At 41.2% G+C, this 27860-nt stretch overlaps 1 protein-coding gene across 2 annotated transcripts in view; it reads right to left on the reverse strand.

Moving 5' to 3' along the window:
* The window catches only part of plekhg4 (pleckstrin homology domain containing, family G (with RhoGef domain) member 4), a 67939-nt gene extending 41401 nt beyond the window's left edge, over positions 1-26538 (reverse strand). The window contains exons 1-4 of one of the 2 annotated variants that reach the window (XM_026937476.3): positions 25715-26538; positions 9974-10171; positions 4495-6751; positions 424-627 (exon numbers count right to left, since the gene is read on the reverse strand). In XM_026937476.3, coding sequence (XP_026793277.3) covers positions 424-627; positions 4495-6751; positions 9974-10171; positions 25715-25717 — 2662 coding nt within the window. In that variant the 5' untranslated portion in view covers positions 25718-26538. The remainder of the gene's footprint in view (positions 1-423; positions 628-4494; positions 6752-9973; positions 10172-25714) is intronic. The other variant, XM_026937477.3, reaches the window with a different exon arrangement.
* Positions 26539-27860: the final 1322 nt, after the last annotated feature.

Here is a 27860-nt window from a genome sequence, read left to right on the forward strand (position 1 = left end):
AATAAATGTTAGTTTTTGGAGAAGCCTTATCAAAACTGTAACTTCATATAGATGCTGTGCTAGGATTTAACATGAGCAGCTCATACGCAACAGCAGTTCTGTGGTGCGTTGGCTAAAATCCCTCCATAGTGATGTGAAAATTGCTATCAGATTATAATTGTAACTACTTCTTCGCAATGATCATAAGGTTGTTGAATAAATGTTGTGTTAATGAATGGAAATATGTGAAAAAGTGTTATGTTTTTACTGAAGTTCTCTAATATTACACTTTGTCTATATATTGGTCTATGAATAACACATACAAGTGTAAGAACATCCCATCAGTATATGGATTTGCTATTGTGAGTAAATATCTCTGAAATATAACAGTATTGCTTGAGTTATGCTAGACGCACGTGCTTATTTCACACATATGCACAGTACCAGGTAGGCAGAGCACTCCAGAGTGCAGGATGTCAGAGTTGATGTTATGAACTTCAGTGAGAAGAGGCCGATTCCTAACAGCCTGACTGGGAGACGCAGGAGGAGGATCCAGCGGCGTCACTGTAGAGTCCTCTGTGTGAATTTTACCCAGAGGAGTCGTCACTGAAACAGGACACAGTGATGGGTCCTCTGCACGCAGGGAGTCTGCAAGATGGAATCTAGGTCAATAGTGTTATACGAGAGCCATAGAAAAAGCATACAAAGACACACCCTCACATGCATAAACACACCTAAAAACACCTAACTACTGTATGTTTTATAGGTGTGGCTAATAAACATGCATTCCAGCATCACCACACAACCAAAGCAGGAAACCAATCAGCACTATGAGTCGAGAAAAAACCTTAAAAAGTCTCACCTCTCACTAGGTTCCTATTGTAAATTGTGCTTCTGCAATCACATGGTCAGCAGTTTTCTATACTCTACTGGTTGAGTGATTTAACAACATACCTTTTAGCTCCAATAGCGTGAAATCTTTTTAACATTTTTAACTCAATATCCCATAATCCTGGAATTAAGACATGCAAAGACTGAAACTCTAACCTTCTGACCAAACAGCTAGAAAATGTCTAACTGATCTACACTGCATAGTCAAATTACCAACCAACAACATGCACCGTCACATGCACTGTATTTGTGTTTACTTATTGGATCCAAGATCTCTAAAAAGATTGGAGTTTCTGAGAACTGTAAAACAAAACAATGCACTGCCAGAACAAAAAACAGCAGATATGGCCAGGATGCGTCCAAAAGCAGCCTCAGGCTCATAAACCACAAGGACAGGGAAAACAAGCATAAATCGGTTTGAGATGTAATCTGGCAGGGATTGCTGTATTTCAAAGCGGATTAAAGGTGATACGGCAAAGGTGAAATTCTGAGGACCGGATTCCACATCGTAATGGAATGTTAAAGATAAGACAGCAGTGAATTAAACAAGTCTTTTGCCCGTTCTCTCCTTGGCTCATTCTTTTCACTGTTGAAATAAATCAAACCAACAGCTCCCAGAATTGGCTGGGACCTCAGAGAAGTTAAGTGCTGCAGAGTGGAACAGGATGAAGTTTCACATTTCTGCCCCCTCTGTCTGGAGGGCAAGTTTGGCAAAGCCCATGGGCCATTGCCCCAGTCTACTTTTTTCCCCCCTCTCTCTTTTTCTCCATCTCTTACTTTTTTCTTTCTTGCCTTCATTTATTCTCAGACATAGCTTCCGACTCCAGGTTGGGTCTTTGGGGTCCCTTATTTAAACAGCTGCCTGATGAATTTGTTTAAAGGTCTGAGAAGTGTGCATATGTTTGTTTATGTCTGTTATATGCCTCACACAGACAGATTGATCATATACTTTCTCACTGTTCAAGCCTGTCCATCCATGTGCATGTGTGTTTAACCCTGTACTCACAATCCCATCTGCTTAACTCATCAGCTTTCCTTCACAGGTTGTATAGTCATCTTGGTTTCTTAACACAGAGAGGAAGATAATTTAGACTTTTAAACTACTTTCCAGAGGTAATATGTCTAAATGCTAATTCAAAGCCCCTGGTCTGAGATTTTCTTTGTTCTGCTTATTCTTGTTTCTAGACAGAAATGCCCTTAAGACTGTATTTGATATAAAAAGAAATCAGCTTTTCCTAGAAATTACCTAGCTGGTCTAAGTATAGACTACCATTCAGCGTTAAGCCAGTTTTAGCGCTCTTTTTGTATCATTTCAGTGGTCTTTTAAGATTATTACTTGTCACACTGTACAAGATGATCCCAATAAAATCCCAATGAAATTTTATGTTAAAACATGTGTCCTGCATATCAGATTATACGATAGAGGTCCTCTAAAGATAGACTCGTGCTTAAACAAAATTACGACGTTCTGTTTACATCATCAACTGGTGTGATCCAGGCTTGTGCGCAAACAAAAAAAAAAGAAAAAAAATGGGTTGCACAAACAGATACAGATATTTATTTCTGTCCATTAGTACGTTTAGTTTACATTTCTCCATTACCACTACCATATTTGTAGCTGTCTGGTGAGGATTAGGCAAAACTAAGTTGTCCTATTGTTAGTTTTTAGGCTGCATTGGACTAAAACTCGTAATTCGGAATTCCCAAATTCCTGCTTGGAAACTCAGGATGGTTTCCTCAACCCTGACTTCAGCAAGTGATGTCAAATCAACTTAGCTGCTCACAGCATCATCAGTAAACAAAGTAGCACTTCTTGTAAATGCGTTATGCTAATATACTAGTACTTGCTTTAGATCAACATACAGGCATATTAGATTGTTAAATCTATAACTTTGACTATACAGTTCACTGTTTTGAGGAGGTACATATACACTCATCATAGTTAACTGGCTAACAAAAGACGACCGCGAGGCATCCAGTGTTTTTTCCACTTTGTAGCTCGAATGCACAGAAGTTGAAAATGACGTAACCACTTCCGAGCTAAGTTAAATGCAGTATAAGATGAGGTTCATAGCGGTGGCCACTCTGAGATTTTAATAAAAATTTCAGACACTACCTGAAATTTATCTGTTTCTATCCTTAAATAAAATCAGGTGCTGGTGAGCCGGTAAGTGAGTACAGTTAGACAAGGTAACTGACAGTGATGGATGAGTAAAATATGATTTAAAAAAAAAAAAAAAGAGCTGCGTAATAGGTGTGAGTATGGATGTAATTACAGCACTGAACCTACCTGAAGTAGAGAAACCCAAACACTGTCAAATGTGTAAACCACCCACCTGGGTGACATCCATCACAGTTACCAGTTAACTCACAACAAACAAAGACACTGTCATTGTGGCTCTCAAAACAGTGCAACACACACACACACACGCACACACACACACACACACACACAACATCCCCCCACCGCCCACAGCCCACCCACCTGCACGTTACTGTTCACACCTGAACAACATTAGGGGCAGGAGACAAGCTCACCATGCCCCATACACAAGTGATACTGCATTTATATTTAATGGATACACTGTACACTGTTATAAAGAGGCAAAAATGTTTATATTGCCTATGGATAATGCAACGTAAACTATAGCTCCATTGTTTACAGATGTTTTCAAAAGACTGTTTTTAGTTATCTTGAGTCTTGACAGTTATTTTACAGTCTGCAGAAACACAGTCAACAACTACCCTAAAGCAGACACACTACCACTGTCCAGTCAAAACACGGTCACTAAATCTACCGTCAACATCAGCCTGGGGCAATAACTCTCCACAAATACAATTCAATCCAAAAGGAAAGATATTAAATTACCAAAAACACAGAGACTAGAGACAGTGCGAGTGCTGCCCATGACCCTGTCTTTCCTCCAGCACTCTCCTTTTCCATCAGGACTCTAAAGCCTTGGCTACTGTTCAACAGAGTCACCACTCAAGGCAAAATCTGAAAACAAACTGTCTAGAGACCGGAATATGACCTGTGATGAAGTCTGTCCTCGTAAACTACCCAGCATAAGCAGAAACAGCCTCTGTCACTCCTTTCTTTCAGCCTTTTTCACTAGTAGCGACTGAAGAGAAAGGCTTTCAGGCTTCAGCACGGGCCATTTGAGAGCCATTTGTAGGCTGTCAGTAGGCTGCCGCTTGAGGCTCCCCGGCAGCGACAGCACCAGTGCAGGGGAACTGTCACTTTATGCTCATGTTTCTAAAGTAAACAGAACTAAACTCAGTGTTGGGGGAAAGGGTAAAATATTACACCCAAGACAATAAAGCGGAAAAGTACCTGAAAAGTACACCAAATTTGCAGAGTAGCAAGTAAAAAAAATAATTAAAACATGTAAAGAATAAAGAAACACAATAATCACCAGCATAAAATTGAGTTTGGGATAAACATGAGCTGAGGGGAGGATAGAAGCAGGAAGTGATTGTCAACTGGAAGAAGTATGGAGGAGGTGCAGAGGAAGTGGAGACATAAGCTGGAAAAAAAAATTAAGTGCAGGAGGGTGAAAAAAAAGGCAACCTGACAAGATAAAGAGGGACAGGTGAGGTTTGGGATGAGAAAATGGAGTCTACCTTTCTCCTGCTCCCGCTGCTGCTGCTGATGATGAGACTCCTCGCCTGCTTCCAGCTGCATACTATTAACAGAAGATACAGGCTCATCCTGCAGCCTCTGCTCCTCTATCCCTTCTTCCTGTCTGTAGTTCATCTCCTCCTCCTCCTCCACTTCAACCACAGGAGGGATGTTCACTCCCTCTGCCAGTGCATCCAGAGTGTGTATATTCATGTGCTCTGAGGGTGTGCTGTCATTTGCAACTGGCACATCTAACATAACCCCAGGGTTTTGAAAGACTGCAGACTCTGTTTTAATCCCCACGGTTACCTCATTCTCAATCACAGGACATCCCATAATTCCAACATCCTCAGCTCCCTTGGACTCAATCTGCATACTTTCACCCTCCTCCATCTCCTCTACCTCTTTCTTTTGTCTCTCTTGTGTTTCTTTTCTATCCTCTATATCTAAAGAGCTGCCGGTCTCTTGAACTGGAGGTGTGCTTACATTTGTGCCAGATTTGGGTGTGGAATTAACCAAACCTGTTTTTGGAGTTGTTGCTACTTCTACCATATCAACTGCCACTCCCTCTGTGTTCGCCTCGTTCTCGGTCCCTCTCCCAGATTCCTTCCCTTCTGTACCTGCTTCACTCTCATCCACATATTGCATCTCAGTTTCTTGTTCTCCCTCAGCCTCATCCTGTGGTAGCTCCATCTCTGCATCTACGTATCCCTTATTCCTGTTCTCACTCTCTTTCTTCTCACATGGCTCTGTCCTCTCGTGACCTGGAAGAATGGCTGTAACGTGACCCTCCGCAAGCTGTGCGGAGACAATGGCCCAGTCTACCTGCTGCCCCTGGGGGCTTGCTGACCCTGGCCTGCCCTCCTTAGTGTCACAGGAACTGAGGCTGCTTTCACTACGACACTGACTACCACAGGCCCTATTCTCAGAATCTGCAGGCCGGCTAGCTGGCTGGTCTGTAGGATCTTCCTGTTTAGGTTCAGTCTGTGCTTTCTTGCTAGCCTCTACCTCTATCTGTGCCTCTTTTTGAGTCTCGACAGAGGCAGAAGCTGCTACAAGCTCTGCGTTTGGTTTGCTAGTGTCCTGTTGAGTAGCATAGTCATTCACGTTACTGTCTGTTTCAACCCTATTTACAATTCTTTGCTTATCCATGGCACTTGCTTCTAAGTTAGTGGTATAGCTACAAAGTGTAGGCTGGTCAGAATCTGGTTCTGAGGCAAGACAATGATTTAAAGATTCAGGGTCTATATGCATTACGCTGTTCGTTTTCAAGTCGCAAAGTGCTGTGCTGATGCAGTCCAAGTGTTCAGGCACACACTCTGTCACAGGCTCATGCTCAAGCATACAGTCAGATGGGGCTGTACCTTTAGAAGAGGTCAGTCCGCGCTCGTTCACCTCCTGCCGCTGGCTGTGCAGACCTGCTGGCATCTGATGCAGAAATGGCTCTGTGAGGTTCTTCTCAATCAGCATGGCACATACCATGCTCTGGGGACACCTGCCACTTTTCAAGGAGCTCTCCAAGGCATTGGCGCTGGGCTGTTCAGGCCCTGTAGTCCGTGGTTTGTGTAAGTTTCTGTAGTTCATGCTTATAGACTGAGTCAGAGAGCCTTTCTGTGGGGAAAAGCGAGGCAGAGTGACATCTGCAAGTTCTACATATTCACCTTCTGAATCATCAGCAGCACTGCTCCTCCCACTACTGTCCTGTTCCACAGCAGGGAGAAGTTTAACTGTCTTACATGGGTCCCCACTCTCTGCTGACTCCGCCATGGATGTGTCAATCAAAATTCCATGCCCAGATTCAGAAGCATGTTCTTCCTGCCCCTCATTTACCTCAGTATCCTCAACCCTTCCATTCTCCAATACCAACTGGCTCACTTTTGGGGGTCTGGTAATGAACTCGGGATGCACCACATCTTCCCAAGGCACCCTGAAAATGTCATTATCAGCAGACAAAAGGCAGTGCTCCAGGGTGACTCGGCCATTTCCACTCCTCTCCTGGTTGATGGAGTCCAGCCAGGCCATGCTGAAAAGTGAGGTGTAGGCTAACTCAGGGACCTCCAGCTCCTCCACATGCTGCCCGCTCGCTGACAGGCACTTGAGGGTGATGCGTGGTGGGCTTTTGGATGATGCTGCCACCTGCAGATAGAAGTCACCAGGCTGCAGGACACGTCTGTCCAAAGAGGACAACTGGACTATAATCTTCTCGTGGACACACAGTGGCCAGCCCTCGTGGCGGAACAGGAAACCGCAATATGGAAACTGCAGAGAGAAACAGAGGTAGTGTGTTATATATCACAAGTCTTTCAGTTATCAGTATGTACAAACTACAGGGTATTTCTTGGGTGCATAAACCTGCACTTACAGAGGATGTTGTTTTTCCAAATAGTGAGGGGGTAGAATGTTGTTTTTCAAAAAAAAAAATCCATGAGAAACATATCTGTTGAGAATGTGCGTGCTGCTGTTAAATTAAGGTGATATAGCATGTTATTTCCTCTTTACCAACTAGGCTAATGTGTTTACACAACACACATCCTCATACAACTACACACAGACAAAGGAACTGACCAGACACAATGCTGCCTGATGGTTCGCGTTCCATCAGAGCACAGTAAATGATAAGAAACATGCTACCATGTAGGAATAATCAAATGGGAATGCTAAATGCCTCTTCTGGAATTTAATTTCTGTAAATATTTTACAAGAATTTAACACAAATTGAAAATCCGAGGTTTATGAAGAACCTGACTGATGAGTTTTTTCATCTTGATAAGAATCACAGAATAATATAGAGAAAAAATGGACTAAGAAATCATTTCTCTCTGTCTGGTTCCATTTATATGAATGAACCACTGTCCAGGAATGGTATGAGACCTGAAGCATGTCTCAGATATTCCTCCCAGCAGACTGTAACAGTGTCACTGTAATGCAATGCAGAGGACCATAGATACGACACTGATGAAATAAATATCCTGCTGGAATATAATTCTTGGGCAGCCAAAAATGACCGGCAGTTTCCTTTCAAAGCAAAGGGTGGAGGAGTCTTCAGAGGATGCAGGCTAATGTATCACCAAGTGGTGGATGACGGGGGTTGATAAGGGTGAAAGAGCTTTTTATGTGCAGAGCAGTCAGCATGTTCAGGCTGCTAGTTCCCATTATGATATCCTTATTCACCTAAATATGGGCCCCTAAACGGTGACTTGGTAGGAAGGACAGACCGGTAGACATTCCTCTGACCACAGGTGCAGCAAGAAAGATTTTCCCACAGAGTATCCAGGGGAGAGGATACACACTTCCAGAAAATGAAAATATAAAATCAATCACACAGAAACAAACACAAACAGATTAATGACCTTTACTCACACAAATCCCTTTACTAATAAATAAAGGATAAAAAACATTTACCTTGCCTGGGAACAAACGATACATGACGGTAGCAGATGCTTGTACGCACAAACACACACATAAAGAGGAATTCCCACACTTAAAAAGACTATAAACAAACCAGTGTTAAGCCATTTCCGTTTAAAGGTCATCTTGCCACACACAAAGCCATTGGTGTGTTCCCACTCTTCCTTCACAGGTGTGTGTGTGTGTGTGTGTGTGTGTGTGTGTGTGTGTGTGTGTAGCAGTAGAGAAGAGAAACACTGCCATGGTGTCTGCACTATCAGAGCAGACAGAAGTCAAAGGGTCATTCCTTCTCCGCTTCACAGGCCAAAGCAACTGAGAGGCACTAATGACGTCTAGAATTTATTTTCAAAGTTTTCCTGCTCTTATTATTGACCTTTTTGTGGTTGAAAGCAAAGGTGATCCTTTGGCAGCACCTTTAAACTGAGCTGCTTTATGAACAGGACACTGGTTGAAGAGGTCTCAGGAAAACAACACTCCTGTGTGTCTCTTTTGTCTTTGCCCAAAGAAATGGACTGTGTCCTTCAGGTGGTGTTTGTCAAATGTATGCAGACACAGTTACCTATGAGCATGCAGCTGCTCAGAAGCTTTGCGATGTAATGTTTTTATCTTTCAGACTGGTTGATCAAATACATCTTACTGTTGAGAAAAAAAGCAACTATATGCTTTCTTTTTAAATATTTAGGGGTGATAATGTATTCAGAGCTCTCATTTAAACACATGTAAAGAAAGTTGTGAATATGTGAAAATTTAGTAGAGATAATTTGAATAAAGATGCAGCAAAATCTGCCATATCTACATCTGACGTTAATAAATGTGTACTGTCCCTGTTAACCTATGGCACAAAGGTTTGATTTTACGGATTGACAACTTTATATAGGTCTTTTGTACACCCAGTGTTATTTCTGTCAACAGACTATTTTAATCAAAATCATTTATGATCTTACCTCATTATTAATTAAATTTAAAATATTCATCATTGAGCCTTTTGTCTGTAATTGTAGTAGCTAACATAATCTAGTTAACCAAATGGCTAATCAGAATATTATGTATATTAATCCAAGCACTTCTTCCATGATGAATTTAGTAATGGGGTTTCTGCATGTCTTAATGATGATGTCACTTTCATGTTTATCACTGTGAGAATTCTAGTCATCATTCAGTATGATGGGAAAGTAACTAGACCTAAAACCTCAGAATCTTCTGTAATATTTCTGTGGAAAATTACTTTGTGTGCTCACAATATGTTGCTCAACTGATCGAGCGTTGCAGGTTTTGCCGCATGTTTTTGCCTGTGTGAATGTGAAATTTAAGAACTCATGACTGCAGCACCAAAGGTGCAAAGAAAGACTTTGTCCTTCCTTTAAGTCTCTATCCTTTATGGAGAACTAAAAGTGTGATGCTCCTAACCAGGGCATTTTTTTTTTCTTCTCGTCAAGGTGCAAACAACCAGACACACAGAAAACAACAAAAACTCACACAAGTTTCAGTACATACAGCCTTCAGAGATACACTCCCAAGGACACTCCTGTGTTCAAAACAAGTGTTAACTAATACCTCTAGGTCAAGTGTGTGGTATATATAGTGCACCGTTGCCAACCCCGGGTAGCAACATTAAATGAAAAAAAGCCTGAAGCTTGTGTGTGCTTGTGTGAGAAAGTGAGAATGGGCAAATGGGAAAAACCCCTCAGATCTGAAGTGTTGATGGGACTTTTGTGGGCTGGTTCTCAAATTACCAAAACAAAAAGCCGCTACCAAAAAAATGTGAGCCTGGTGGATTCTCCAGCCTTTTGTCTGAGGTGTGCGATTGTGTGTTCTGACTGCGCCCACATTATGACTAATTGTGAGTAGAGGGAAAGTAGCTCACCTAACCAAACACGACACGCTACAATGCTATCACAGGCATGACGCTACACGACTGAAGAGACAGACTGAGAGTGAGACAAATTGACTGGACTACAAATGAGAAAGCAATACAAAGAATACACGGCAAAAGAAAAAAAGGACACTGAGTAACTACAAAGGAATTCACAGGACCCTAAAAAAAGAAGTAATCAAAGGCAGTGCATCACTCACACATGCGTCCTGCTGGATGCTCTGGAGAATGTGCTTGGCGGGGACCAGGAAGTCGATGAGGTAGCGCAGGCCGTCTCCGCGGTATGATGACTCAACCACATCTAGCACCTGGCACAGGATAGTGCCACCAGTGGCCTCAAACGGCGGGTAGAGCGCCGCGAGTGTGCTCTGGATGCAGCTGTCCAGAGATTCAGAGTCCTGGGAACACACACACACACACACACACAATAACCACACCTGTTAGACATGTACAAGCAATTCTGTGCATCAGCAAGCAGTATCAGTAAAGGAAAAAAAATCAGAACAGTCCCGGTGACAACCAAAACACCTCAGTGAAGAGCCTTGCAAAAGGGCACATCTGTACAAACATGTACACCCTCCAGAAATACAGATATGCTTGTACAACACACACACACACACACACACACTTTTAAAGAAGAGACCCACAGTTCAGTAGTGTAAATGAAGATGGAGTGGTGTACAGAACTTCCCATTGCAGCTGAAGCTATCCGAATCAAAACTATCAGTGAAAGCAAAATCATCAATAGTCCCCTTCCACACACGAACTGCCCGTGCTGGTTCTGGAAAAATCTAAAGCATCAGTTTGGTTCTGGCACCAAAATTCTTGGTTTGTCTCAAACCACCAAAAGGGGTTTGTCCTTTTACCTGCCATAAAATCAATGCAACCAAGTGACATTAATGTCTTCCATTAAAAAAAAAACAAACAGTTTAAGGAGGCATTAATAAGATTAAAATTATTGTTTAAAATAACTACAACAGAATACTGCAACAGTGAATCGATGGTCTGTGGAGGAAACAGACATGTCTGTTGACATGTAATTTTCAATCAATAAAATATGTTCTTAAAGCCAGAGATAAAAAAGTAATATTTTAATACTATGCATCAGGAAACTCTTGTCCTACTTAATTTCTTTATACAACCATTTCCCCCCATTGTATTGTTTATGAAGGTGGCCCAGATTAGTGTGGCAGCCTGAGAAAAGCCTTTACATGGTGAAATTTTGACATTTTCTATTACATACAGTTCTGGAAACTACATATTTTCCTTTTTAAGCATGTATCTCAACCGCAAGTAAAGGTATAACCTCAAAAATGAAAAGGGAGACAATTGCATTTAAATTTGAGTATCACAGACATTTTGACAGCCAGTATCTGATTACAAATTGTGATTAGGCTCATATCTGTGGCCATCCAACAACCTGGTCAAAATGTGACATTCACTGTGTGAGGAAATCACACTTAGCTAACAAGGTTTTAGACACCTTTATGACTGTTCATAACACCAGTGTGAAAGCATGTTATAGGCAGAAACCCATTTTTTTTTCTTTTTCTAAAATGGTTTGCCAGTTTTCCAGAATTCAGCCACAGAGTTTTTTTTCCCCAGACTGTCAGACATGCATTATACACCTTCACGTAGCTTGTCAGCCTCTTAGTAAAGATTACCTTATGCATCTTACACCTGACGTGAAAGATTGCTTCCAACACGTGGAATAAAATTCAGAAAACCTTGACAGTGGACTCCAATTACACTGTACCATTTCAATATTTAATTCCTGTTTCCCGGGATAGGTTCTGGATCCACTGTGACCCTGCCCAGGATAAAGTGCTAACTGAAACTGATGAGTGAGAATCTTAAGCCTACGGCGTTTGACTACAAATCTTTAACCTGTTATTTTGCTGTATATCATTCTATCTAAAGACAGCACTATTGAAAATGAGGGCTTGCCCTCAGCGGGTCTTGAGAGATATAAATAAACACAATGAAATTAAATGACCTACGACAGACATTGTTATGCAGAAAAGCCATGACACAAATCACTGATCAGACCTGCGACAGAATTTCACTGATCATGAATGTCTAACTCGTTCACTACAGGACATCTCCCTATACTATTTCTTGCTCAATCTTAAACCTCAACCCCCATTCTTTTATTCTCTCTCTCTTTATTTCAAGCCATCTGCCAGACAGAAGAGAGACTGTATATTAGGATTAGTCCTTGTGGTATAGGGCTCCCATGGGTTTGTCTAGAAGGGCCAATAACAGCCTGAGCACTCAGAGAACACCTCTCTCTCTCGCTCTCTCTCTCTTTTTCTGTGTCAAAATACAGGAATTATATGTAGGCAGCACCTATATCCTTGCAAAATACTGTTTTAAAACTGCTCTTCAGTCATTCTTACACTACTACCTCATAACCCAGGCATCTGTAGGCTAATTACCCCAAATGATCTGTTCTACTCTGACTGCCCACTAGCAATGTTCTGACTGTTTATTCTTAGAGCATTTGCTCACTTTCTTTCCTAAATGACTGAGCGGTTAGTCATGTAGGCTGGAGAAGGATAAGACAACACTGCGCTCAGAGGTTGGCTCAGGTGGTAGCAGAACATCTGATCTTCAGGATTATACTGAACTGATACAAGGTCTGTCAGGCATATTTCCACTGCACGCACTACTCCAGGAACTTTACACGAGTTTCCACTGGAGAAACCAGAGCTGAATGTAGTTCCATGGCTGTAGCTGTAGGAACCTTTTAACACCTGATCAAGAGTTTAGAAATTATTAGGGTGACTTACTGAGAACATTCAGAGAATAACTACCTCACTTACCTGGCTTTTTTGTTTTCTTTAAACTGTTTAGCTACCGAGTAACTACTAAAGCTTGTTTTACAGAATACAGGACATGGGGGTCAACATTATCGGCTGGAGAGAAGAATATTTTTCAAAGGTGCATTGTAGGGACATACGAGATTGTACAATACAGAGGGGCCTCTTCCAAACTGTAATACATTTTAAAATAAGCACAGTACTAGGGAGGACATGTCTCTACAGGTGTCTACAGTACAGGGCGATGAAGAAAGACAGACAAACACAGACACAACACTAGGAAATCACACACACACACACACACACACACACACAGCACCGCAAGTATGCATTCTGTGGAAATGTATATAGTTCCATCAATACAGCCCATTTTGTACAAGACACACTGACACCACCAGTTCATACTCTACGATAAATCTCAAACATCAGGTACTCATTGACAAAAGCACGTTATCAATTAACACCGGCTGATACAGCTGACACGTTAATGGTTGATGGGTTAAGAAAAACATGAGGTCATTTTTGAGAGGCTTGCTCTAGCTAGATTAATGGGAGGAAGTCATTTAAAAGCTTGGCCAGTCCTGGTTTCCAAATTAATTGCCCTAGTGTCTGTTTGCATGTGTGTGTATGTGTGTTTTATTATTTCAGATGGTTAAGCTTTGTACAGTTGGTCATAAAACAACACTCAAACATACTGTTAAGATAATACATCATACTCAACTGCTGTCGATGGTTACACACACACTCACTTACATGTAATTACACAGAATTACAATTACATACTTACCTATACTTATCTACCAACACACTGCACACAAACAATTATATACAAAGCTAAACACTCTAGATACACACAAAGAAACGCTATACAGGCTTCTTCCTTCCAAATGAAAGGCCTCTCTCTCTCTGCATTTCAGCAAACTTTCATTAGCTTTAGAGCTCTGTCTACATTACTGTGCACATCCCTTTCCCATACACTTCACTGATCCCTATCTCAGACTATCACTAAGACACTTTCATTCAGGCCATCAACTCTCTCTCTTTCTCTTTCCCCCCGTCTCTCTTTCCCTGTCTCCTTCCCCGTCTCTAACATCCCCATATGGTGTGACAGTGATGAATTAAAGACATTTGAAACTTGGAGGATGCGGACCTATTCCATCTGATGCCTTCACAATCTACAAAGCTAAATAATAATAGCATTCAGCTTTGATGTGAGTAATGGACATTGCTGTAACACTAGCTGTACCTCTTCACTTAAGATATCCAGTCAACATTTCTTTAAAAAAAAAAAAAAAAGAAGGATAAGAAAAAGGTACACATTAGTTGTAAACAATATGGAGGAAAACATTGCATTCATTGCCTAAAAGATTTATAAAACAATCCTTCACCCATTAGTAAATAATAAAACACCAAAATATTCAGTGATGGGGGTGATGTGATGCAGCCCGACATGAAGCGGAGTTACTTTCAAAACCCCCAAGTTGATTATTACCTACTAAACGCATGTAACAAAGACTTATATTACAGAAATTTACCAAAGCTAACAATGTTTATTTACTAAATAATGACACACCATATTTTTTTTTTATCCATTTACAGATACATTTAATGGTTCAGAATGTCCACAATGTATAGCAGTTATCAACAGTTCCCTTACTTACTCTTGAAGTTAATAAGACAAAAAGCACGGCTTGTCACGTTACTGGGAAACTGCAAAATGCAACATCATCTGTCCTGAAATTTCCTGTGGTGGAAAACTGTTACAAAGCTCTGACACTGGAGACTCCTTCCAAAAATGTTAAATCAACATTGTCTTAAGGAAAGCTTCACCACATCAGTGACTATAAACTGTTAAATACCAGCGCTTTTTAATCCTTATATTGACAGAAGTAGAATACATGGGGAGTCCACCATACAAGTCCCTGTATAAGGTGTTAATATAGAAACCAAAACATATTACAACAAGCACATTAATATAAACATGTCATTTGAATTACAACCAAACAGTAACAATCAGATCTAATTCAACAGCATTGTGGTATATGTATTAAAAATAACTCTTGGATCTCAGACACATTAGCCTTTCAGCTCATGCTATAACACACACATGCAGATGAACACGCGTTTCACCGCTGACAATCGAGTTAACCTTATAAGCTAAATGTTTAAAGTTGTCACCCTACTTCAAACATTCTCGTGGCGATGCTAAAACAAAGTTGATGAATCATGCTCATTAGACTGCAGTCTGTGAACTAATTATCCAGGAAGGAAATGCTTTAACACAGCTCTCCCTCTGTGTGAAAGCATTTTCAGGAGAAAGCCAAATATACAACATTCCTCCTGATTGTAATTGAAAGTTACCAGCTTTCACTCTTTCATGTTCTCTTTCTCTCTTATTATGATGGGTAGATTGAAAATAACAGCAAGCTAATCCCTGCTCTCAATAAAAGAGTCCAGTCACAGACAAGAGTCGAATGAAGAGCAATTTAGAGCTGGCTTACAGTGAATACAGAATATTCTGATTTGAATTGTCTCACACAGTTTTTCCTCCATCATTATTCCTCTGGGTCCTTTCTTTAATCTCAGAGGCATTGGCATGTCAGACTGGAGATGTTTGGGTCTACAATAGCATCATTCTATGAAGTTCTGTAGCTATGCCGACCGAGTAAACACACTACATCATAAGCAAATGAGACAAGTAGACTCTTTATATGTGTGTGTCTTTGCTGTCAGTGCGTCTCTGGTGCGAATGCTTCTCTGAGGATTTGTGGTTCCATTTGGTCTACATTTCACAGAATGTTCATGCACCATAAGACTGAGATCACTAACCTCAGCATGAAAGTAAACCCAACTGTTCCACAATAAACACATGCGCGAGTGCTGGTCTTGGCTTTTGATGCTGGGAGTTAAAAGCCGATTGTTTTTTTCCTGAGCTGTACGTGGCACCGGACCATTTCAGTAATGATCCTCAGGCCAGCCGAGTTCATGGCATGTAATCAAGCATCTGGCCTCTAATGGACCGACAGACTGGCCTACTACAGCACCATATTAGATTACTTAACTAATCCTGTCTCCATAGGCCACGCTCAGGCCAATGAATAATCAATCACATCATCTGCTCCCAAGGGTGCAGTGATTCTCCTTACTATCGGTGTTAACCCCCAAAACGCTTCACACAGGAGAGACATACAAATACTTTTTTGCTTTAAAGCCCAAGAAAAATGACTAACGGCTTGATTACAGGCGGAAAGGGAAATAAAGGGATATAAATCACAAAGGTGGAATTGCTAGGACAAAATAATGAATAAAATATTACTATTTTTAAATCTGTTGCAAGACTAAATGAGATTAAGAGTGTTTTCACACCTATTAGTCCTTGCTTCCAAATCCAAGCTTAAATCTGGTTTGTCTGCTATTTGGTTTTGGTATTAGTTTGACACTGCACATAAATAGATTACAAAACAACAAAATTAAATATTGGCTGAGGGTCATGTAGGACTCAAAACATTCTTATAACACTCTTTCAATCATTGGCCAGCAATAGATATAGCAATGGATAAAGATGAGCAAACCTTTACCAAGCATGCATAGAAATCACAAACATAACTTGGGTACAGAGAACACAGAGACAGTGCTCAATAAATTATTACATACATGTGTAAATAACTAGTTTAAAACATTTTTTGGATCATATCCTCCATTTATTTTCTCTTTTTGTTCATCTGTTCAAATATCAAGAGCACCTCTCAGCGCGACAGCTCTGTCTTTTGGCTCAGTTTGAGCCTCGCAGCTCAAAAACCCAAAACACCTTTAAAATGTCACGTGAAACCCAAAACACATGGAATTCTGGGTTGATTCATGGCAGAATTGCTTTCTTACAGCCACCGAATCGTGCTAGAGTTTGACTGAAAGCAGACGTAGGTGTGATTGCTGTGTTCTCACCTAACCGCATCAAGCAGAAAAGTGCACCAGGGTTCTGTTCAAATGGACTAAACGGTGCATATGTGAAAACACCCTAATATGCAAATCATGTGTGAACTGTGCTGCAAAACTGGCAGGAATCTATCGCTAAATTTTCAGAAGCATTCAAATAACCTCGAACGGGTGGAGATATGCTTATCCTTGGCAGTTGTGAAGTAACAAACTCGCAAACTGTTCTGCCTGACAGGCGCATGAGCACACACAAGGACAAACACACATGCAGCAACAGACATAATGTGGGGGGGAGATCACAAGGATCACAACCTTTCACCCCAACCCAAGTGACAGAATGAACCAGCTGTCTGTCAGAGAGAGAGACGGAGAGAAAAAGAGAGAGAAGTATTTTATTCATTAGGATATTTCCAGCATTTGTGTGAAACCTTGTGTTCTTGTGCTGGTAGAGAGAAACACAAATCAAATAGTGGGCTGGTAGAACATGGACACAACCTCTGGTCCACAACTCAACAGTTCCTAATAAGTGGAAAGGTCATACACTGTCAGCCATGTTGGATCTGCTCTACTTCCTGTAAGGTTGAAACAGACACTTTCCTCCCTGAAACACTCATCGAAACATCAAACAGCTAACTTACTTCTTACTTCCTACCCTCACTCACACACACTTGCCCTTCCTGCTGCCACAGGCACCACTCCAGCTCACAAATAGTATCTAGTCCAGGAAAAAAAACAGCACTTTCAAGAAATACGTATCCAAAAATGGATTATTGAGTAAAACATGTCCTTGTTTTGAGGCATTTAAGTACATTAAGTCCCAAGGACAGTTAGAGTAAAGTTAAAGAGTTTTTTTCTTTTTTTTTTTAAGCATAATTCACTGACTAGAAAGGAACCAAAACCTTGCAGTTTTGAAAAATGAAGCTATACCCTGTCCTTGACTTTTTTTAATGTAATGCTGATAAAGCTAAATTGGTGGTAAAATGAATTTGAGACCAGTCAGGTCTTGGTCATTTCAATTAAACACAGACTTTCAGTTTCAGCTGGTACAAGGAGACATGTGCTACACTGAAACCACAAACTTCTAGCCACCTTTCGCTTTTCTGCTTCTCCACTGGTTGTCTGAGTTTCTCTCTCCCTTCCGTTCATCTATCTGCCATTCTTCAGGCTTGAACTGATACATCTCTGGGATGTTTAGGAAATGATCAATCTTTTCATGTCATTGTATCTGTTTTTTTTGCACTAAGTGCACATACAGAAAATATGCTATACAAAAATGTCTTAGGCTAAAACCTTACTTCATATAATGGGGGGCCACAATAGCTAAGTGGTTAGCACATTTGCCTCACACCTCCAGGGTTGGGTGCTCGATTCCTGCCTCCGCCCTGTGTGCATGGAGTTTGCATGGAGTGTGCATGTTCTCCCTGTGCTTCAAGGGTTTCCTCCGGGTACTCCAGTGTCCTCCCCAAGTCCAAAGACATGGGTTGTAGGCTGATTGGTATCTCTAAATTGTCCGTAGTGAGTAAATGGGTGTGTGACTGTGTGTGCGATTGTGCCCTGTGGACAGACGGACTCCTGTACTTTGACTAATGCAGATATTTTGGTCTGTTTTTCAGGTGGTTGATGCGACATATCCTCTGATGCACACTCTCTGTCTGCTGGTGGGAGCACACTGCTCACCTGTTTGCGCAGAAGTGTCTGTGTGCGTGCACGCGCGCGCATCGGGGCGGAACTCCGCCACGCGCGATACAGAGCAGAGGAGAATTGGGGGAGGGGGGGCGGGGCGCCCCCTAATATAATGGCAGGGGAAACACTGGAATGTGTTTAGTTCCGAATGAGTGTATTATACAGAAATTTCCAAAATCTATAGACTTCCAGATGGTAGATGTCTATACTTCTTTACTTCTTTTTACTCCTATCTAGCCCTCTTTACTAATCTGCTGTACAGAAATGATGAAACTACATTTAAGCAAAACTCTACAGTATTACTAAATATTAAACTGTGCCAACTGCCTTTACTAACCCAGTATGTCATTACAAAGAAACCGTGCTATATGCAGCAAACTATATTCCGTAAACCAGGAAACCACTTTAGAACCTGTAGTGCGCGTTCATACAGATGATGTTACGTAAACCAGAGACAACACCTCAACTTTAAAAATGAGCTTGTCTTTTTCTACCAGAGGAAATGCTGAAGTCATGAAACTGTGAATCAGGTGTAAAAAGAACACTAGAAAAAAATAAGATTGCTGAGAAGACTTAAATACGTGGCGAAACCTCAGAAGACGATTTATTGACTTCTCAAAAGCTCCCGTGAGTTTAAACCATCCTCAGCAGTTATTGATTAGCCAGAGGGGGTAGAAAGAGCGGTTTGATGACTCAGTTCTTGAGTAGCTAGCTTTAGGTACGTTGGCTGAAGATGTCAGCTGGAGCACATCGCTGTGAGCATGTGACCTTGCTGATATTCTTTAACAGTTGATCAGAAGCACATGGAACTCAGTAAAGCTTTAATCACTCCAGACTGAGTGTGTCCAACATTATTTAACATGTTTCACTGAACCAGAGATGTTTGGCAATCATCTCTGATCTAGTGATTTTTTTTTTGTTGTTGTTGACCTCACCTTCTACTATACAACACTGAAAGACTGCCTAATCGCCAGTGTTGTACTTTTAAAAAGTCAAGCCATGGTGTTGTGTCTGATAAACTTTGGGCATCTTGCAAACACTATATTAAATTAATTCAATCTCTATATGCACTAAAAGCCACACAGACTCCTCTCATACACAAACACACTTCTTTCAGTTGTCAACACGAGCTCTGCTTGTTACTTCACGAATTAACTAATTAACTCATGGATCACCCGTTCTCATATTTATTCTTTAGTCATGATATTGCACATAGGTAAACAAGACATTTTTACACCTTGGGGAAATAACTATTTAGGGAAATGGCTTTCTAATATGCTTATGTCTAAGACGTAAATACGAAACACTTGGATGTTGGACTTTAAAATAGTGTATATGTTTGAAAGGGAAATATTTTTATTTTGTCAGTGCATATTTATTTAATACAAATTACATACATTAAAGCATAAATGCATTTGTCTTCAAAACGTTAAACACTCCCCAAAATGTTATCACTAGTGTGAACTCTTGAGTGTATACCTTTGGTTATACACTGTGTACAAGTTCATTAGAGCTGTAAATGTAAGAGCTGTATGTGTGAGACGAAATGCCCAAACACTGAAGGCGTTTAGTTTTTTAAGATTGATGAAAAGCACATGAAACGTGTTCAGCTGAGCAAAAGCTGCACAAAATGCTGCACAGTCTCCTACTGACGATACGTAACACTTTCTTCCTGAATACCTAATGGTCAGGAAATGCTGTCTAATGGCTAATTATTCACTGACAAACTCATCTGAGTTTGTTTGAATGTTGGGGCTGTTTTGAAGCAACATTGTGTTGCTTTTGGAAGATCTGGCATCCTTCTCTAGTCATGAAATGCGATCACAAGTGGTCAGTGAAGACGCACTCGAGACACACGCAAGAGCTGGGTGTGAACAGATATCTGTCTTGTGATACGATCCCTCGAGGTTTCCATAATTATATAAATAAATCATATGAAAAAGAAAAAATGAAGATGGCATTTAGAAATGACCTGGCTCGGCACATACCAGACTCACAGACACTACTACAGTCTCCACTGCTTCAAATGCCTCCTCAAAATAATCTCAGCTAAATTTACTCAGTCTCTCTCTGAAACTCAAACCTGTAGTCTAAATTAACCAGGAGGATAATAAACCTTATATGCAAATCAGAATGCTTGCTCTTTAGGGCAAATCCTCAAAACACTACAGAACATCACAACTAGCCTATTAAGATTAAAGCCTATTCAGGCAGCAAGAGGAAGTGACACGAAAAATCTTGGCTTTTGGCTGGGTGCCGGAGATGGATAAAGTCCGGCTCTGCTGTTCTAAAGAGTGTCTCTGTTGGCAGAAAGCTGGCCTGTGTGTTTTGGCGTGTCTGGGGCTAAACTCAGCACGATGGCACAACATAATGATAAGCATTAGGAGCTCGAGCTAGGTCTGGGTTTACACGAGTTGTGATCACGTAAATATAAACAGGACCAAAGACATCCTATTGTTATTAAATAGGACCAAAGATGTCCTGTTGGTGTTATTTATTATGACAATCCATCAGGTATGTTAGAATAACTTTCCTGCTTTTAGTTAATCTACATGTATATTTGCAGAAAGTTTCATCCAATGTGACTTACAAGTAGGAGCAAGTACAGTCCAGTCCAAGCACAGGAGCAAAGGTTAAGGGTCCTGCCCAAAGGAACAAGAGTGACTCTTTATGGATTTGAACTCACAACCATCCAAGCACTATAAACACTACTTCAACATTGCTTGAAGGTAATAAGACAAAAACAATGTGGCTTGTTACTGAGAAATGACAAAGAAAAAAAGCCCTCTGAAGACTTTCCCATGGCGAAAAACCTAAAGGACTAGTTTCTCACTGACTGTTAAAAAACACAGACACTGGAGACTCCTTCTAAACATGGTAAGTAAATATCTACACGTTTTCTTTGTTAAATAAAAGCATGTTATTTAAATCCATTTATTATTTGCCTTGTATTATGTTGAGAGCCCAGCATACAAGAAAGATCTGCATTAGATGTTACTATAGAAACAACAACGTATTTGAACGAGCACATTAACCCTTGTGTTATGTTTGGGATCCCTGAGACCCCAGATTCATAGTTAATCATACTTAAGTCATACATACAGAAGCATACTTAACTTTTTTTAATCAGCTTGATACTTTGTGTGTGTTCCAGTTACCCCCTACAGAAATTTACACACAGCTTCTCTTTGGGGTCTCAGAGCCTCCAGCTGTAAAACGTTCACTAAAATGAAAACCAGAATGGTGACTATAGTTTTTGCCCTTTTTGTATTTGCGCTTGTGTCCTCCTGTCACTGACAGTGGGGTCTTGATCACTGTATATGCGATGGCTATCACAAAGTGACTACGTATTACTGAACAAGCAACAAGTGCAACCAAGCCCAGGAGGCACTCAAGACGTCCACAATGTACCGTACCAGTTTGAGCTATCTTCACTCCAAGCTCTTGCTTTATTTTTCCTACATCCCTGTTACAGACCTCATAAACTTTTATCTGTTCTTTAAAACTCCAGGCCAAGAGGGTCAAAGTTCTGCAAAGATTTTCGTTTTTCCCTCTTTGAAGAACCCAAATAAGGGCCTTGGCGATTTGCCAAGGAGTTAAATCAAGTGATGTACAACACTAAATTCAGATCCACCATGCAATCTGACACCATCTGAAGCGACAAACAAATTTGCCTTTGAAAAAAAAAAACAACACAAATCTTTGCATGGTAGGGGGAAGATTCCTAAACAAAGCATGGTGAATCTAACAAATTAGTGTTCCAACCAGGATTAATGCAATTCATAATATTCATGGATGTATTGGCATGTGATAAAACAGTATGAATTAATGTAGCTTTAAAGAGAAAGCAGCAGAAATTATGCAATTATGCCGATCTTTTCCTGTATAATATACCTGCGTCTGCATGTGTTAGATATCAGTGTTAGAGAGTTTAATAAATCATTTATCACAGAGTCTTGGATGCCAAACAAAACAAGCCATGCACACACTCATCATCCTTTCCCCACTTAGTCCTTGTCATGTCATTGCAGTAACAGTGAAGGTGTGCAGGGTCACAGTCTGCTCTGATTTGCTGCTTTTTAGTCAGAAATTAATGCTGCATTTGACTTACTTCTGAAGTGGGAAGTCGGAACTCGGAATTACGTCATTTTCAACCTCCGTGCGTTCAAGCTGCAAAGTGGGGAGTAAAACACACGGATGCCTCCATGTTTGTCTTTTGTTAGCAAAAATCTAGCCAGCTATCTGTGATGAGTGATTTATATATTAACACAACAAAAACATACAGCATAACTCTTTTAAAGATAAGCGGTGCTGCTTTGTTTACTGTTCATGCTGTGAGCAGCCATTTTGATTTTTCAGTCACTTGCTGAACTCGGGGTTGAGAAGGCCATCCCGAGTTGATGAGTAGGAATTGTGAGTTGATAGGGCGCTTCCTCCTAACGGTTGCTGCGTGATGCTGTTTCACCTGGCATGTACTTCATGCTCCAAGATTACACACAGATTAGCGTTGCAGGATATACATACTGTGTCTGTGGTATGCTGTGTTTTAATATAGTAAAATGTTAACGGTCATTTGTATTGTAGTGGTATAGGTCATCGTATCACTGTATGCTCACCTTAGCAAGTAACATGTCACATGCGTCCCTTGTAGTTTGTCTTTTGTGAGAGTATACCATAACCATGTGTACCATAACCAAAATGTATAGCCTACACTCCACTATACAATGCATACAAACCACTTCATGTATTTAAGTTTGATTTACATGTTATGTTCTAGGCTTCATATTACCACCGTTGGTAGAGTAGCAAAGCAAGGTAGTTAACTATATTAGCTAAGAACACTCTCTGTTGCAGGACTAGTCTGAGGAATTGTCACTTTACCAAAATCAAATTTGAATTAAAATGTTGCTTGTTGTTGAAATCATGGCTCTGTGTCACACACACACACACACAGAGAAAATGAATGGTTGCTAGTGTAAATGTATCTAGTCCCTCCTTCCTCTCAGGTCCACTATGAACGGTAGATGTATGAGAGGAACCTGAGAGGGAAAAGAGAGAAACATAATCACACTTTACACGCTGCACTGAGCAGTTCTGATCAAGAACATTCCTCTAGCACAGCAAAATAAACAGCAGCCCATCACATGACTGTGCTGCTACACACATACACACACACACACACTCTTAAATTCCAAAACTCACGAAACCTGCTCCGTTAGGTTTCTGGTATACTCCCACACACATAAACAGACATACACATAGATACACAAACACACACTAAACACTTAATCACTCAGGTCTGCACTGACAAACACACGTGCTCTAAACAGTACTGATACGGTGCTTGCCATCACAGAAAGCATGAGCCATTTTTTTCCTTGTGATTGAGTCCTCATTCATTCACAACTAGCAATTTCTTCATCAGTGAATTAAAAATATTCCCAATCACAGCCTTTTCTCTGATGAGTTAACCAGTAACACTGAACACACGACCTCCACCTTGAGATCAGAGTCAGACCTCTTATCTCTCTCCTCTGAGCAAACACACACACACACAATGGCCAAAACACTAACTCTTCAAACAGTCACTCGATAGCGCATTGGCCCCTGGATCACCTCAACCAAAAGCAAAGTGAACTGAGCTACGAATCGGAGACTGTGCTAAAATCACGTACAAAATCCGGCTAAAAAAAGGCCACAAATCAAAAGCAGCGCTGAACAAAAGGAGCCTATTTAAAGGCAGTGACATCATGAGAAACAGCTCGGGCCTGAATGAAACTCAGACGTGACTTTATAGAAGCATTTGTTTCTATTTAATTCCTCTTCCTCCAACAAGATGAGCGTTACAGAGAGCCAAGACTGCAGTGTTTCCTCAGGCTCTCTGCAGGCTTACAAGTCTATTAAACTGAGCTACACTGATTAATGCACTCATCATTGTATTAATACCACCATGAGTACACGCAGGCAGTGCATAGTCTCTGTATTTTTCTCTCTTTTTTCCCTTTCCAGGCTCTAGTTCAATGTCAACTAACATCGTTCTAGAAAACAGAGGAGACTAAATTAGATCCACATGCTTTCTTCTCCAACAGAAACTGATAGAGAGAAAAACAGTGTTGTGGTACTCGCATCACTTTTCCACTGGACAGTGTGTTAGGGCAAAGTACGGGTACTAATCCGAATCCAGAAGCATCCATACCCTAGCTCAGTTGGTAGAGCACACTTTTACATTGTATGTTTGAGCCCCACACTGGGCGCAAGTGTATGTTTCACATCACAAAAAAAAAAAAAAACCCTTGGAAGTAGGAGGAGCTTGTGGAGGTTGTAAGGTTGTATCATCATTTCCCATCACTTGTGTTCACAGTACACACTAACAGTAGTAACAGTATTTGTGTTAAGGGATATAAATTGATTACATTATATTACTTTTCCCCCAAAAGCACATAGACTCAAGCCACAAATCATCTTGCGTTTGACCAGTCAGTGTTCTGCACTACTGCTCCACCCACACGTCCGTGTTTGGCGCTGGTCAACCAAATTTAGCACTGAATTACTAAATCACTAATGCAACTTAGCTACTACAGCTACTAGGTTACTGTTTGGGTCACTCAGTGATGGAAATTAAGACAAAATATTTGGTATTGTACCATGTAGTACTGCACTGTCAGGTGAGAAAGCGCTCTTCTCTGTCTTTTCTTCACACTTGTCCTGAACAGACCTAGGAACTCATTAGAGGGAAAGTCAAGAGCCAGAGAGGAAAAGCTGAAATTATCATTGTACCATGGTACATTACACACACACACACACACGTCCCTCTGCAGGACTGACTCCTCCGCTGACATGCACCAGTGTCTAGAGAAAAGAGAAAGGCACACCAGAAAGGCAGAGAACAGCTGCAGTAACTAACACACACGCACACACACGCGCACACACACACACTTCTCTTCTCTTTGCTGAGTCTCCAGTTTAGCCACATGGGACTTTGCTGTTACCTGCACCAAGGACATAGAAGCCAGCCGAAAATGTGAACACATGGCCTGCACGCTGATTCAGTGCTGTCACACACACACACACACACACACACACACACACACTCCATGCAGGCACATGCTTTAATAAGCAGGCATACATAAAGCTTATGCACATACAGTTATAACTGATACAATACCAGCTCTTACTTAAAGACTCTCTCTCTCTCTCTCACACACGGATACACACACATGGATACATACACAGTGTTAATCAACTATATCTCAGCAGGTACACTTGGCCTCATTCATAATGAATAACACAAGCTCACTGAAAGTCAACTTTTCAGTTTTTGAGTACCAGCACACACACACACACACACACACACACACACACACACACACACACACACACACACACACACCTCCCCCTTAACCCCTTTACCCATAAGGTAAAGTCATTAGCAGCTCAGCATAGCTCAGCTCAACCCCCCAAATCAAAGCTCCAAATCACAGCAGTGTTAAACCCCCGACTCACCATGCTGTAAGTAATGTGTCCTTCCTAAACTTCGGCTCTCTTGCTTCATTGTCCTGGTAGTGCTGTAGTCCCAATACTTTTCTGGATATGTGTGTGTATGTGTGTGTTTGTGTGTGTGTGTGTGCGCGCACACACACCAGCTCTCTACACGGCAGGTCTCCGACACACTGACACACTCCACACACTGCAGCAACTCTCACGAGGTAGAGACCGCCCACTCTTAAACCCGACCCTCCCACTGTGTCTGTCTGTCAGTCATTCACTACGGACCGCCCACGAGGGGGAAAAACTGCATGTGTAGTGCTTCTTCACTGGGAAAACCGAGAGGGGCAAATTAAAACTAGAAACTACTGTAAATGAGAAGGGAGGTGTTTAAATAAAGGGTTATGAATACAGCCTTCAGATATAAAATGATAGGACTTCAGAAGAATAAACAAAAACTTAAATAGGCCCCGAATGAAGAAAAAAAGAACATCTGCTTCTTTTACCTCTAAAAGAGCAGTTTTCTTTCTATTCCTTTCTTAACCAAGCCCAAACTGGGTTTCTGCCTATGGAGGTAGCAATCGATAACAGGTTATCATGCAGCAAAATCTGTTAAAGGGGACAATTTTCTTGGTTGGCTAATTCCAGTTACATAGTTTGGTGTTTGGGCTGAATTTGATATCACAGAGCTAAAGACACAAAGTTTCTCAGTACTTCTGTACTAATTTACACTAATTTGGAAACGGTTTGTATGAGCTTGGTGGCAGTGACATCACAAAATAACCACCACAGCTTTGGACCAATCACATCGGTGACTAGAGGATGACACGGTACAGTCACTTAACATAGATGAACACTTTTTAGCAAAATGTCTTCCAAAATTTTTTCATACTTCGTTTATATTATATATTTTTTTCCTGATAGCCTTTAAGAATGCCTTTGACAAAAGAAGAATATATTGAAATCATTCTCATAGCTGGATCAGGAAGCTGTCGCAAGGTTGCAGTGGACTTTAACAGGAAACATGGCAAGCACATCACACACGACACTGTTACTATACTCATTAACAAATTCAAAAAGACTGGAGGTGTGACATCCGAGAAGTGGATGTCAATGAACATTCACTGACGAAGGCACAACCGACATGGTGCTGGCGTACATAGTCCCTCCCTGTGTATGGAGACTTTTGGGACACCCTGTAGTTTTGATTGTATGGTATATTTTATAGTATGTCTACAAATAAAACTGCGTTTGTATGAGACACAAGGGTGTGATTTCAGCGATAGCAGCAAGCGACAAACGACAGAATTGATTTTTTCAACTTTATGCAAATTAGGTATGACTCGAAAAAAAAAAAGAACACCATGTCTGGCTCGAATGATTACTCGGACCAACTGAATGCCACATGCCGTACAACATTTCTCGCTCATTGATGTGCATGGTAAGTGAAGGCTAGCCTGTCTGGTCCGATCCCACTGAAGAGCTAATGTAGCACAAACTGCTGAAAAAGTTAATGCTGGCTATGATAGAAAAGTGTTAGAACACACAGTGCATTGCAGCTTGCTGCACATGGGGCTGTGTAGCTGCAGAGCAGTCAGAGTGCCCATGCTGGCCTCCTGTTCACTGCCCAAAGTGCCTAAAATGGGCAGGTGAGCATCAGAACTGGACCGTGGAAGCATTTCTTTTTTACATAATGTGCATGGCCAGGTGGGTGTGCGTCGCTTACCTGGGGAAGAGATGGCACCAGGATGCACTATGAGAAGAAGTCTATTGAAGAAGGCAAGCTGGTGGAGGCAGTGTGATGCTCTGGGCCATGTTCTGCTGGGAAACCTTGGGTCCTGGCATTCATGGGGATGATACTTTGGCATGTACCACCTACCTAAACATTGCTGCAGACCAAGTACACCCTTCATTTCAACGGTATTCCCTAATGGCAGTGGCCTCTTTCAGCAGGAGGATGTGAACTGCCACACACCAAAAACTGTTCAGGAATGGTTTGAGGAACACGACAAAGAGTTCATGGTGTTTGCCTTGGCCTCCAAATTCCCAAGATCTCAATCCGATCGAACATCTGTGGGATGTGCTGGACAAACAAGTCAGATCCATGGAGGCACCACCTCACAACTTACAGGACTTAAAGGATCTGCTGCCAACATCTTGGTGC

This window comes from Pangasianodon hypophthalmus, chromosome 25 (assembly GCF_027358585.1).
Source record: "Pangasianodon hypophthalmus isolate fPanHyp1 chromosome 25, fPanHyp1.pri, whole genome shotgun sequence".
Taxonomy (NCBI): domain Eukaryota; kingdom Metazoa; phylum Chordata; class Actinopteri; order Siluriformes; family Pangasiidae; genus Pangasianodon; species Pangasianodon hypophthalmus.